We start from the raw sequence: 13,098 nt of genomic DNA, 5'->3' as shown, positions 1-13,098 counted from the left end.
CAGCTTAGGTTCAATTAGTCCGTGAGCCCTCTTCCTACTTCCCTCACCACTGTCTCTTCTCACTCGTCAGAGTTCTCATAATTTTATCTACTGGGCTCTTATCTTTTCTTCCTCAAGATTAGTAATCTGTTTATATTAGTAATCTGTATATATTTGTATAAATAATTTCCTCAGAACCAGGACTGTGCCTTATTTTGCTTTGTATTTCCCCTGATGCCTCCTGCAATGCCTTTCACATGATTGGACTCTATAACCTTTGACATTCTTTCTAACTCTGAGATTCCATGATTCTAACAGTCAGCCCGTCAATAAATATTGATTGCTTGGCTCTCCAACCCAGGGGATGCTTTTGTTAGGGCCCAAATCATTTGTATTCTGTAGTCAGAGCAAAAGTACCTATGATGAGGAAGTGGTATGATATTATCTAGCCCCTTTCCTTCCATGGCCAGTTCAGTGGTTGACTCACAATCTAAAAGCCCTCTTTTCTAAAGAGTGCAGATTAAACAGTGCTAATGAATGGCCCTTTTGTGTGTGTGTGTGCACTCTTACACATGTAAATGGATATAAACTTCCCTTTCTTTGATTGGATAGGATTTGTCTTATTGGTTCCTTTCCTTTCTTTTTTTTTTTTTTCTTTTTTTCTTTTTGGCAGTTTAGACAACTTGCAGATACGTTGAAGTTGCTTCTTATTTATTCACAAATTTAAGTAATTATGAATCCTGAATCTGATAGATACATAGGCTTCTAGAACTGAGTTTCATAACACATTCATTTATAATAGTATAGGAAACTTGTGTAGTTTTGCTTATTATTCCTTAAACCATGGCAAAAATGGAGACATTTGCAGTTATAACTTAGCTGTTTAAAAGATTCAAAGTCAAATTTAAAAAACAATTATGAGGAAACATATGTAAAGGAAAAAAATCTTTGATCAAGAACCAAAGTTGGTTTGGGGCCCTGATTCTCCCATTATCTATGTGATTTTTATATAAGGAGATTAAGCTCTCTGATCTTTAATTCCCTCGTATGTAAAATGAGCAAACTTATAATAGCTACTTCACAAGGACTTTGTGAGTTTAAGTTAGATAATTAAGTGCAATCTTGTAATAAACATCTATGCAGGTGATATATTAACTAATAATTATAAATTATGCGTTTTGATACCTCATTTATATAAATCAAAATGAAGTAAAACACCATAATACCATTCAGAATTGTCGTTCTCATAGTTCTCCATTCACCAAATCCCATGTTTACTTTCTGTCCCACTTTCTATTTTAAATGATTTTCCAGTATTTCAAAAAATAATAGATAAATTTTCGATGTTGATAGTGGCTCTGCCCTGACTCAGCTCCTATATCATGCATTTATGCTCTAAAATACGAATGTCCACCTCCTGTTCCTAGATTGCAGAAACTACCATCAATTTGATTTTCTGTGTCATGGAATAGACTCTACTTTTTATATGATACTTTTTATTTTTCCCTAGATTTTAACATCAGTCAGAGAAAAAAAATAATGAATAGTCATAGAATCCTTTTACATATTGCCAATTATATGGAAACACATTCAACACACCCTTGTACTTAATCTCTACTAGTTACATAGGTGTGTGATTTAGTTTTGAAGCATACCTAATAAAAATAAGTACAAACTAGATACATGTTCCTTTCAAAATATATATATATTTCCTTATATATGGTTTGGAAGTTTTTTCAGAATTATTAAGAGTTTTTCTATTCCTTTGTGTGAGTGTTCATTTATTCTCACACCTAAATATATATTCTTTTCCTATTCTCTGCATGATTCAGCTTCCTTCTCCTACCACTAGTCACCAGTTTGTTGGCCAAGGAAGTCTGGAAAAGAAGAACAAAGCTTTTATGAGTTAACTTTTTACTGATAATTTTTGATAATTAAATTCCCAGCTTATTTCAGTCTCTTTGGTTAGGAAATGGAAACTGAGTGAGATACAAAGATGGCCTGGTAAGATGTGCTCCAGGAATGGCTTGGTTTCATCTTACTGTGTGTGTCGTGTGTGTGTGTGTGTGTGTGTGTGTGTGTGTGTGTGTGTGTGTGTGGCTTGTTGCCTAGGTGATAGAAGAAATTGAGGAGAACGGCTGACAGGGGAAGACAAAAGCTGTGTCTATACATCCTCAACAGAATAGGACCTCACTGAAAGATTGGTTTGGTGTGATTTACTAGAGCCTATTTCCTCAGTGGCAGTGATCTGAAAATTGTTTCCAGGGCCATTTTAATTAGCTGATTAAAATCAAAACAAATACATCCTGGTAACATCCATTTCTACCCTGACCCTCACCAATGATTGTTTTCAGAATGAGGATTCCTAAGTAGTTCTGCTTGAGCTCAATAAGTGATTTGAGGTGTGCACTTTTGTTTTTAAACATGAATCTTTAATGGTGAGGAAAGAATCCATTTTTCTTGGCTTCAGTGACAGGTGAATATTACTACACAGATGCTTTTGTTCGGTGCATCAAAACTTAAAACCACAAAAATGTGAAACCTGCCTTTACATAGTTAATTTATGAAATGAGAGAGGTCTATTTTTCAATAACATTTTAATAAGAGGATTTCATTATGCCACGTGGCAGTATGGTGACCATATTACATAAATGCATTCTAATTGTTGGATATGCTTTTAAGTTAAAAGTATGTAAGGTCTTGAAAATAGAAAATGAAACACTTTGACACCCCTGATTTCCTGTTTTTATTGTTTTACTTATTTATTCATTTATTGAAAATATATATACACAGCACTTAACAAGTATTTAAGTATTTATTATTTATTTATTATTTAACTCTTTATTTATCAAGTATTTAACTACTTTTGTGAAGTTATTCATTTATACACACACACACACACACACACACACACACACACACACACAAACACACAAAGAGTACCTAACAGGAAGATCTAATGTAGTCTAGGTGTGCATTATGGCTACATCACTGTAGTCGGATTGGGAATAAAAAACAATATCTCAAACTTTTAAATATTTAGCTTTCACTTTTGTATAAGCAGTTTTTAACTGACGTGTAGTGTTTGGTTTGTGTAAAATCAGATAAACTTTGTCCATCTTAAACTTACAACTTAAATCATGAACACTCACTTATAGATTCCTCAGTAAACTTGTCCTCCGTGTGTAATTGCCTAGAAAATATCCCAAGTTATGTTAACTTTTAGGCCTGCTAGAGAAAGAAAAAAAAATGTTCTTTTTATTTCAAAGAAAAGATAAAAATTCATTTAATAAATTAAGATATTTTAAAGCTGCTTAATTTTATACAGCTAAATGGATACTCTGCAGTCAGAGCAATTTTTAAACATTTTATGCTCTTGAATATAAACAATTTTTAAATTAGACATTACCTTTTTTTATACCATTTATTTTCAAATGTGAGTTAGTTGATTATTCAGTGAAAGAAATCATTTACTTCTTTTTAACTTTGACTCTCATTTGCTGATGCACTGTGACACTGGAAATTAGGTGCAATATATATATTCTTTAATTCTTAAAATATTCTAATTCTTTTGGTAGTGAACTGTAGCACTTTTATTTTATGGAAGTGATTCATTATCTTTTTGGCAATATTCAAACTCACTAAAGGTTTTCCTTTCAACTGCACCATCAAACTGGAAACAATATTCTGTGTACTTTTTGGCACTCAGAGCAAAAATCAGCCTATTCGTCAGGCTCAAGTTCAGAGAAATAAATATTCAACACTATTTAAAACTCACATTAGCACCAAAACGTTTTGAAGGAGAATTATCATCACTTTCAATCGTGGAAAACATTGCCTTCTTATGGTCATGACTTTGAAGGGGAGAGTAATTCATCCTTGACCAGAGATTAGCAGAGAAGGGTGTGAACATTCAGATCAAGCTCACCTCCCAGAGATCTTAGGGACAGTAAATTGTAAAAGCAGTGACAACAGAATTACCATTTCATTCTTCTTTGTATTTATAGCATAAGTAAAGCCAGCAATACCCCCTCTCCTGACAGCCCCTCTCCAGGTGACATTTCATAGCCTTCAAATACTTGAAGCCTGAAAAACAATTAATTCAATGTTTCTTTTACCATGCAAATATCTCTTGTCAGAAATAACATCCAAGAGATTAGCCAGCAGTATTGATCTAGGTGCCCCAGGGTTGTTAATTGTAGCTAGAACAGTTACGTCTCCATGACTTCTGAAAGAGGTTATGGCCACTGCAAATACATCTTAAAGAAGGAAAGAATACTATCAGCCAAGATGTGCATCCAAACTTTGGAACTAGGCTAGCAAAACCCTACTCACATCCTGTAAAGCAGACATATATTTTTGTATTTTTTATAGGTGGATACAGTGCAGACCACGAAACCCCCTGGCCACATTGAGGAATCGTGTAAAATGAATGTATGTGCTCGTAAGTGAAATACATGTAATGTTCCAACTCAATGTGTTGGATCCTAATAGACCTGGATTTGTCTTGTGTAAAAAGAAATCGATTCCCAAGGGGCAGGACCACTAGCTGATTAAAATGAAGCTCTGATTTTGAAGAAAACAAAAATGGCTTTAAATTACAATCTCTGCAAAAAGGAATCAAACTATAATTTGCAACCAACTGAAAAAGAAAATCAAGCTCTCATATGGAATAAAGAAGGGATGTGAGAGAGGTTTTGCAATCTTATCAATTACTGTGGAGAAACAGAATGAAATATCATCATACTCAAGAGTATGAAAATAACAGAAAATCCCTTTCCTTCAGTTTGCACTTGAATGGACTCAAGCAAAGAATGGAGACCTGTATCCTGTTACTGTTTACAGTTAATAAGATGGAGATTAATATAGATGTGATTTCATTTGCCTTGCTTGAACTAATTGGATGCATTATGTAGAAATCACCTGAGGCTGTGCTAGATCTACAAAGAAAATGGAAGTGTATACCTCAGGACTGAATTCCGAGAAAATTAGCTTGTTCAAGGCTATTTCATAAGGCACAAAGAAGAAATACTACTGCCAATCAGGGAAAGTGAGAAACTAGTGGACATGAGAGAAAATAAAACTTAGGTCAGTCTGATACTTGTTGAAACATAATTTATTATGTTGTAAAAGTAGAAGCTCACAATATATCTCACAGACATTTTACACAATTTCTGATTGAATTTAGGGTAAACCCTGTAAGTGTTAAAGGAATGTATGGCCATTATTTAAGAGGAAACTGGCTTTTAAAATTTGTGGTCCCATGCATTTATGTATGCAGAGGAGGGCTTTTTAGATTTTGTTTAAAATGAATTGCATGCAGGAAGTACCTCTTTGCATTATAGTTACTTACTCAACTGAAGATACTGTATAAAGTCTAATTTTTGTATGGGTGTGAGTGTATACGTATGCATTTGTGTGTGTGTATAAGTGGAAGGAGGTAAAATTTAATGATTGACATTTGCACTTTGGTTTGTTACCTAGGATGTAAAGAGGTAGAGTAAACCGTCTTAAGCCATTTCGTATATGCCGTAATCATTATTAAAGATTATTATTCACAAAGGAAACAATTCTGAAGATAGAATGACTACTGCAAAGGCTCTCCAATTAAGTATGATATTTAATGCAATTGAGCCATTTAAATTAAAATGGTAGCAATGTCTGGAAATAATGAGAGTAGGCTCTTGTGAAATCAGTTTGAAGACAACTAGTTGGAAAGTCATACTATATTCCTTAAGGTCTCCACTCAGTGACAGAGGATGTGAATCACAGATTCTCTTATAGATGAGACTGGGGAAATATTTGTGTTCTAACTATAACTTTTTAATCTACCAATAAGTTACATGTGTTTTTTTCCCCATTTTTCTTCAGTGTAAATTATATAACAAGTGATCATATATTAACATAGATAAGATAGTAAGTATTTAAAACAGATTGACATATTTTTTGAGGTCACCATGTGCCATAATAATTTTGAAGCTATTGTTCTCTGGTATTTGTATTCATTTCTCTTTATATCTTACCCTTTAACTTTATAGTTGAAATTTTTACCTTTTCTTTCTATGTGACAATCAACTGAAGCTGGTACCCTATCTATATTATTGCAGGGATTTTTGTCTTTATTTATGCTATTATAATAAATTTTAAGTCTACAAACTGTATAATTCTATTGTATTGAATATTTTTCTGTGACCAAGACCAAAATAATAAAAAAGGCTACTTTATAAAATGTCTGTATTTTTTTATTTTAATAGTCTCTTAAAACATAATGGGATGTGTAATATATTCATGTTGCTGGTTTTTAAACTACATTCTCTGCATCTTTACAATTTGAAAGTGAAGAGCTTAGCCACTAAAGATAAAGAGGAAAGGTTTGACAGAGATAAATTAGAGAATGTTTGGAGAAAAGCACCCTGAATGGGGTCAGGAGTCTTGATGCCAAATTTTACCGCGCTGTTAAACAGCCAGACCTGAAAGGAGGATACATTTTTTGAGTTTTCAGGTGCTTAGATTTCTCATACATAAATGATAGGTTTGGATTACACTATCAATTTTAAGATCATTTAAATTCTTAACTCTTGATAAGTAAACTTAATTCTTAGGTTTTGATAACTTAGAAATATTAACAGTGTGCTATGGAACACTGATTATATCAATAATCAATACTGACCATCCATATTAAGATAATCATATGCTGTTTTCCACTAAAACTGACCCAAATCTCAACACATGTCTTAGGACCAAGGAAAAATATGAATTTATATTTGTTGCTGTTCCAACCTTAGTTTGACTTAATAGAAATATGTACTGAGGTACAAATAATCACGTCTGGGATCAATAGCTCCCTCTAAGTTAATTGAACCAAGCAGCACCCAAGTACAAAATCACTCAATTTATAACAGAGGAAATGTTTTTGGACTATGCTAAGTTGAATGCATTCCCTGGCAGAATATATTAAAGTGCTAGAACCAGTTTTTCTTGCTCTTTACCCCCCAAGGATTGATCAGCACATGAAGGTCCCCATAACTTCAAAGGCATTTCTGTACTTGGATCAGCCTGGTTGGGTTCAGAGGAGAAGGAAACACTAGCCCCTGATGTTTATTGCTGTAGGCTCTTTCATCTCATAGTAATTCTCTGCGTAGGAGAAGCAACAGGCAGAGGAGTCTTGCAGCTGTTATAATTTCACGATTAATTTTTAGTCACAAAGTGCCTCACACAGAAAAACAGTACTTTTATTTTAGTTTCCTGCTACTACTCCAACTGGGAAAGGTCAGAGAAACAGTGGGAAGCAAAATGAAATCATACGTATCATTTGGATTTTTTTTTCATTGCAATATACTGACTTGCAAAATAGTGTCACTTTCAATATCACAAAAATGGCATGGATAATCTTCAGGGATACTTATTTAGAGAATTGGTCACACTAATTTTTTTTTTCATTTAGGTGAATTTCTGGCCATTTATGGAACTGATTTTGATAATAAAATTTAATGTTGTCAATTTAGTCTTTGTTTTCCAAGATTAGAAATTTAGATGGGAGACTTGCAGGCTTCCACCTACCAAGCCTCTCCCAAGTCCCACTATTTCTAAATAAAACTTCTACCGTTGCCTCGTGCCTCTATCCATTTGGAAAAAAAAGGTGGGGAGCAAGGGGAGACTGCACTTGGCTATATAGAGCAGTGGAGCAACCGTCAATGAGAATTACCAATTGAAAAATTACGTCCAGAATTCATCAGATTGGATGCACATGGATAAAACTTTTGCTAAGATATAAAAGAAAATTAAAATATTATTGGGAATTAAAATATGTGCTTTTGGTTTCAGTTCTTGTTATTTTTTGAACTGCTGTTATTCTACCTCTCTGTTTTGGTAAATATAATTTAGTTGAACAGATTTTCATTTCTTGAATAATTTTTTAAACTTAAGTTACTGAGAGTCAACTCTGTGTAGATGATATATTAATTGCCCTATTTAATATTTATATCAACCTCATGAGGTAGATACTATTATTGTCATGACACCCATTTTACACATGAGGATAATGAGGAACAGAGGGTTTTGGTAAATTTACAAAGCTACAGAATTAGCAGGTGGTAGTGCTGAGCATTGAGCCCTGCCAGTCTGGTTTCTGAGGCTGCACTCAGCAGGTGGGCCACAGAGCCTTCATGCCAAACACTATTATAGATGGGGGTTCAAGATAGGTTCTGGAACTATTTGGGGGTGCAGAGGTAAATTTTGTGGTTCCCTAGATCACATATTAGTCTGAGTGAGGCCAGTTCAGAATGCATGACTTAGATGTGAAAGGTATTCCAAAGTTCTAGCTCACTGAAATATTGGATAGAGGTGGAATCTGTGATAAAAAGGTCTGTTCTAAATACTGTATACAGGGAAGAAGAGAAATTTTTCTCTAACTTACTTGCTTTGCATGCTTAAAATATATTAATATAAATATGGACTATTTGCATCAATTTTTTTTTAATGAAGACTTTGCTGCTGGAATCTGGATGGACTGAAGAAAATGGCAGCTGCATTCTTTGAATCAGGAGAGCTCCCAGTTTAATGGGAATTCCAGCCACGCAAGACTAATTATTACAATGCCATATGCTAAATGATGGACTATCACAGTGGTTAAGAGTTCAGGGTCTGGAATCCAGGCAGCCTGGGTTTGAAACGTGGTTCACACACATAAATGAGCGGACCTTTGAACAAATAACATCTCTCTGCTTCCATTTCTTCATATGTACTATGAAGTTAATAACAGTATCTACCTCATAAATTAGTTGTGATGATTAAATGAGATTTAGCCAGGCAAAGTGAGTATGACATAACAAAAGCTCAATAAACACTGGTAATTATTAATTTTCTTAGTGTTGTTTTTATAATTGACATGAATAGAGTGAGATGGCTGTTGACTGATATGTTCATGGGCCAAAATAAACTCAGTTATCACTGGCAAAAGTGAAATAAAAGGCACCTTACAGAAAAGTGTAATGACAAGCCCTCAGTATTCTCCATATGCTATGGTGTGAAATTCAGAAAAATTGTACAGGTCCAGGTTCTCCAGGGAAAATGCATCAGTTTCTGATCTGCTGCAGTTCAAATCTGGGAGCTCTGGGAGCTGTAATTTTTTCAGGCATAGACAAGTGAAAGGAAATTGTGAAAGCTGAAATCAAACCTTTGTCATGATCCAATGATGAAAGTTTCCAAAAGGTTAAAGAACAATTTTAGGAGATCACTTTATCCACAATCATAAGGGAATACAATTTTTTCTCATTATTAGTAGCTTAAAAATTGTGAAACTTAAGAATGAGAACTATGTCAGGCTATCATAAAAACTTAGGGTAATAATGCTGATTATGACAACCAATCCATAAATAAGTCATTGTTATTCTTTGCAGGTATTTAATAAATATCTATTCTATATGATTAGGGCTTTATTTTCAAAGTCCTTCATTAAGCAGAAAATATTGCTGCATTTATTAGATGCTAAGATTTGACTGTATGAAATATAAACAAAATACAAACTTGTGGAACTGAATTGGATCATATTTACTGTAAGGGAAGCCAGTGGCTTTTATTTTAAACATAGTTATTGGTTAAGTAAGCATATTGGAGCAGAAAAAAAATAATAAACCACTGAAAATCCTCAGTTTTGCCTATTTGAAACTACTTTTTAGATGAAATATATTGACTAAAATTGTGACTGTGGAAAATGTAGGCCTCAGAAGTGGCACTGCATTTTCGGGAACGCATAGCATTGCTGGTAAAAACATGAGAAAGTTATATTTTAAGTTCATATCACAGTTTAGCATCTGAGCATCTGAAAAAAACAAAGCCAACTACAGATTTTTATTAGACCATGCGTTTCAGTAATTTTTACACTTTTTATGAAAAAGTTGGCTACTCTCTATTTTTGTGGATGTTAATTCCTCTATAATAACCTATCTTATGCTGCTTTTTGTGAATTTCTAATGAGAAGTTAAAATTAATGTGATTAAAAATGAATATCTTTCTAGACTCTATCCTTAGATGTTTGGGGAAAAATGAACATTTCTGATTTTAAGAGATTGGAGTTCAGGGCTTCCCTGGTGGCGCAGTGGTTGAGAATCCGCCTGCCGATGCAGGGGACGCGGGTTCGTGCCCTGGTCCGGGAAGATCCCACATGCCGCGGAGCGGCTGGGCCCGTGAGCCATGGCCGCTGAGCCTGTGCGTCCGGAGCCCGTGCTCCGCAACGGGAGAGGCCACAACAGTGAGAGGCCCGCGTACCACAAAAAAAAAAAAAAAAAAAGAGATTGGAGTTCTGAGATCAGGTACAGCTCAGCCTGTTTTTTAATTGCCACTTCCCATTTTTGTCAGTGAAAGTTCTGTCTCAGTCGCAGCTGAAGGGGACCTGGGTCTCTAATCTTTCTTCTTCTCTCTGTGTCTAGCTGTTAAAAGGCGGGTCAGTAAGGACTTTTTCTCCCCTATGTGTCAGTCTCATGAAAGCAGCAGACATTTGGCATATGCATTCCAGAAGGATCAGAAACTGGCTTCTTCCCGATAATACATTTCAAGTGGATATAGCATAGTCTAACTTTCTGCCAGTTGACTTTTTAAAACCCCTGCATATTTACTAATAAATCTGCCATTTTTTGGAATCCAAAATTGAAACTTGATTGGTAAAGTCATGTAACTGAAAAAAAATTTGTTAAGGAAAACACTGATAATATTAAGGAAACAATTTATTACATGAGATTTTTTAATAATCCTATGATGACTTGTCAAGCAAATGCCTCACTATTTAGATGAAGATTGAGAACATGTTTTTGAGGATGTCTTGCTATTAGTACTACATTAAAAGAGGTTGTATTCAAATAAATACCAAGAATCTGTAAACACAGGATCTTTTAATCTTTCAATAAACCATTTTTAATACTAGGAATAAATGCAATATGTATCTTACTCCAGGGCTCCTCAGCAGTCATGCGCTTGTGCCATCTGAGATTAACATTTGGATGAAAGAGCATGATTACAGGGTTCTAAATTAGTGGTTACCAAGTTGAAATGACACAAAAGTTAAAACAAAGTAATACAGCAATCTATTTCATGCAATCTATTTCTTATACCAGTTAATTGGCAGTTTAATTAGCATGATGTTTCATGTCGTGGCCTAAGCCATTGTACTACCAGTGGGTGTAATGGAGACAATGAAAAAAAAAAAAAGAAAGCTTTAGAATTGTTGATGGTTATATCACATGCTACCAGAATTAAAAATAATTCTTCATTTTAAAAGAAGAGAACATACATATGCTTTTTTTTCTGAATCCAGAATAGATCTTTTAAAAGAATTTTTATGGTATGAAATACTTCCACAAATTAAAAGCCTATCAAATATGTGCAAGTGTTAACTGAAGTACATTTTAAATTCCAAGTGACCACAAGTAAATGACAAGTAAATGACTAAAGGATACACTTCGATAAAAAAAAAGTTCCATTTACGATTTTGAGAGAAAACATAAAACATATGTATTAGGGTGATCATATTTTGAAAGTATAATGTGATTGATAGGATTCTATTAAGGGCCATTGAAATGACTTACAAAGGACTGCATTTTGGAAAGGGACAATGGAACTCTGCCTTTGGACAGGCCTGAGGAAAAAAAAAATATGCATCTTAGAAATAATTTATAAAGTAAATGACATGAAAGGGGTCTCTCATCCCTCCTTCCCTCTCCAATGAGAACATATTCATATTGTGTGTGTTTGACTTTATCACATGAAATGGAAGTTTCTGCCGAGCCAAAGACAGTCATCTGCCAGCTGATTGGTTCTGCCTTTTTACAACAGTATGAGGAATGATCGCGGGCTTCCCTGGTGGCGCAGTGGTTGAGAGTCCGCCTGCCGATGCAGAGAGCCCGGTTTCGTGCCCCGGTCCGGGAAGATCCCACATGCCACGGAGCACCTGGGCCCGTGAGCCATGGCCGCTGAGCCTGCGTGTCCGGAGCCTGTGCTCCGCAACGGGAGAGGCCACAACAGTGAGCGGCCCACGTACAGAAATAAAAAAAAAAAAATCTGTTCAATAAAGAAAGCTTTCTTGTGCTTTCTTTGTACGTGCTACTGGCAAGTGATCAAGACTATGAGATACAATAGATCATGGCTAGGTATGGAGAGCATGGTGAACTGCTGTTAAAGTTGTGTACAGAGTATACATAATGGATTCAGATATTACACTGAAGGCTAAAGTATCCCATACATTGCCACCCCCAAATCTTGCAAGGACAGAACAACTTGCTTCTTCTTAGGCCATGCTCAGGAACATTTAGTGCCTGTTCATTTCTAATTAATACATTTCCAATGTCTTAATTTAGAATCATATTCCTCTGACTCTAATCTCCCTTTCCCATATATACTTTTCATTCTTTTCATGAACTCAATGCTCCTGTTAAGCTTGGTAAGTTTCGAGTGACTTTACCTGCTTCACACTTTCCTACCATTTTATCTTAATCTATACTGTTAGCTCCTCCAGCAAATCTCTGTCTTCTAATTTTACATGAGTGAATCCTACCTTCCATGATTCTTCTTTTATAAGCTGTTTCTGATTACCAGGTCATGAGTGTTAATGTTAAGTCATTTTATCTGTGTGATTTTATGTTACCTGGAGCTTCCTACCTTTAATGATGGAATTTTTTTGTGCATGTAAGTGAATAAATGTATTATTTTATTATTACACCATAATCTCTTCACTGGGAAGGTCCAAGCCTGAATCCTATTTGCTGTCTCCCCCCAGTTCTTAGCAGAGTGCCTTGCTTATGGTAAGTTAGTAGATGCTTATTAAACAGTGATTGAATTCATTTGTTGGTATAAAGGGGAATTTTATGTGATTTTAGGGCATTCAAAGTAATGTATAAATAGTTATTCAATAAATATTTATTGCATTGCTACAATAGATTAGGTGCAGAGGATGTCATATTCCTATAAAGAATTAACTGCTGGGTAACAGTTGGGGTGATGTGCACCTGTTTATATACATATATATCATATGTCATGTACACTGTGTGTTACTCGGGATCTACTCTATTGCAGAAATTCTGTTATTACCAAGATAACTATATTACCCAGATGTGATAACTGCATGGTACC

General features: G+C 34.9%; 1 protein-coding gene across 7 annotated transcripts in view; it reads left to right on the top strand.

The window, feature by feature from the left end:
• Positions 1-13,098, top strand: part of PCDH7 (protocadherin 7) — a 411,267-nt gene that overhangs the window by 56,844 nt on the left and 341,325 nt on the right. Inside the window, exon 2 of one of the 7 annotated variants that reach the window (XM_059065819.2) lies at positions 4,354-6,208. The exons of the other annotated variants lie outside the window; for them this stretch is intronic. Within the exon in view, the coding sequence (XP_058921802.1) occupies positions 4,354-4,431 (78 nt within the window). The 3' untranslated portion in view covers positions 4,432-6,208. Of the gene's footprint in view, positions 1-4,353; positions 6,209-13,098 lie in introns of those variants that run through there. 7 annotated transcript variants of the gene reach the window in all.

The sequence above is a fragment of the Kogia breviceps genome, chromosome 6, assembly GCF_026419965.1.
Source record: "Kogia breviceps isolate mKogBre1 chromosome 6, mKogBre1 haplotype 1, whole genome shotgun sequence".
In the NCBI taxonomy this organism is placed as follows: Eukaryota; Metazoa; Chordata; class Mammalia; order Artiodactyla; family Physeteridae; genus Kogia; species Kogia breviceps.
The sequence above is the reverse complement of the archived record's forward strand: the minus strand, read 5'-3'. Positions and strand labels throughout refer to the sequence as shown.